The 1485-nt window shown below is 40.0% G+C and overlaps 1 protein-coding gene across 1 annotated transcript in view; it reads left to right on the top strand.

Annotated features, from left to right (window-relative positions):
- The first annotated feature begins 971 nt into the window (after positions 1-971).
- bace2 (beta-secretase 2) overlaps positions 972-1485 on the top strand; it is a 23131-nt gene continuing 22617 nt past the window's right edge. The window contains exon 1 of the mRNA XM_080844749.1: positions 972-1480. Within this exon, the coding sequence (XP_080700875.1) occupies positions 1190-1480 (291 nt within the window). The 5' untranslated portion in view covers positions 972-1189. The remainder of the gene's footprint in view (positions 1481-1485) is intronic.

The raw sequence follows: 1485 nt of genomic DNA, 5'->3' as shown, positions 1-1485 counted from the left end.
CTCAGATAGCCTATGCAAATTCAGTCAAATCATTCAGAAATGCCCCTCACTCAACGGAACATAACCTACGGAAGTACAAGTGTTCCAAAATATCCTATTTGATCAAATAAATAAAAAAAACTGTCCTAAAACAATCCTATTCAATCATTGTTTACATGAGATGGTTGAGCCTTAGAGTGGTTATTAGTGACGATATTGGGTCTAAGTTGTGTGTGTGTGTGTGTGTGTGTGTGTGTGTGTGTGTGTGTGTGTGTGTGTGTGTGTGTGTGTGTGTGTGTCTGTGTTGGGGAGCAGCCTAGCTTTACATCTTAGGGGCCAACATCAAACAGATCCCATGTCATGTTGAATCTGCTTTGAATGTTATTTGTTTTGTAATTTTATTTGTTATTATTATGTTTTTATGTACTATTCCATCAACCTGCCCAGGGACTACAGGTGGAAAATAGCAATCTACTAGAACATGGCAGAAGGCATTTTCTCATGTTGTACAGGATTAATGTTTATTGTGCACTTTCCCTGTCTTGAAAAAATGAATTACAATGGCAAAGTTCAATCCAGTAGGCTATAATACATCTGGACCTATACACTTTTAGTTTGCTTACACAAATTCCTAAGGTTTGCACGAAACCCCACAGCGACAAAAAACATTAAATAGCCCACAATTCTCTTTCTGTGGATAATTAGTTCTGTATCTCTATAAAATGGGTATGTTCATGTGTGCCTATACATACTTTCTATCAACAGTAACGACAACCAATGTAAAGGAATTTATATCTTACTATTTTTTTTATTGAATTGAATTTGTAGGATATGGGCCATTTAAATACCTACAGGACTTCTCCCTGTCTCGACATACCACAGGGTCACATGTTGTTACTCTCTGGGAAGGAGCAAAAGTTTAGATTCGCATCGTCGTCACATCCGTCATCTGGCCATCAGGAAGTTTTAAATTCGCTTTCGCTGTCGACTCACTCTCACACGGTGCGAGTATAGCTATGGTTACAGTGTTTTCCCCGTTAAACTGTTATTTCCAGCGTCTTGTCAAGCATTCCGCAGTCGGAGATTCACAGCAACTCTGAGTGTAAAGCAGTCGATCAGAAGAAAACAACAACTTACGAACCATGTTGACGACGAGAAGCTGACACTTTAATTTTGGAATAATCAGTTTGCCTTGAATGTATTTTTTCCCATGGATAACACTCAGGGAATGTTACCCGTAAGGGTGTTGGTGTTGTGCCTTTTCTTTTCTTTTTGCACTTCAAGGTTTTCCATTCCTCTTAAAATCTTTGCTGGCAAGTTCAACTCCTCTGTAGACCTGGACTTAACTCCCTTGCAAAAAATGGAAACATCTGGGAATGTTCTGTCTCTGGCGTCGGATCCGTCGGGTATCGTGAACTTCTTAGACATGGTCAACAACTTGCAAGGTGATTCGGGAAGAGGTTACTACATGGAGATGTTGATCGGGACACCAGCCCAAACGGTAGG

Source organism: Sprattus sprattus (genome assembly GCF_963457725.1).
Source record: "Sprattus sprattus genome assembly, chromosome: 9".
Lineage (NCBI taxonomy): Eukaryota > Metazoa > Chordata > Actinopteri > Clupeiformes > Clupeidae > Sprattus > Sprattus sprattus.
The sequence above is the reverse complement of the archived record's forward strand: the minus strand, read 5'-3'. Positions and strand labels throughout refer to the sequence as shown.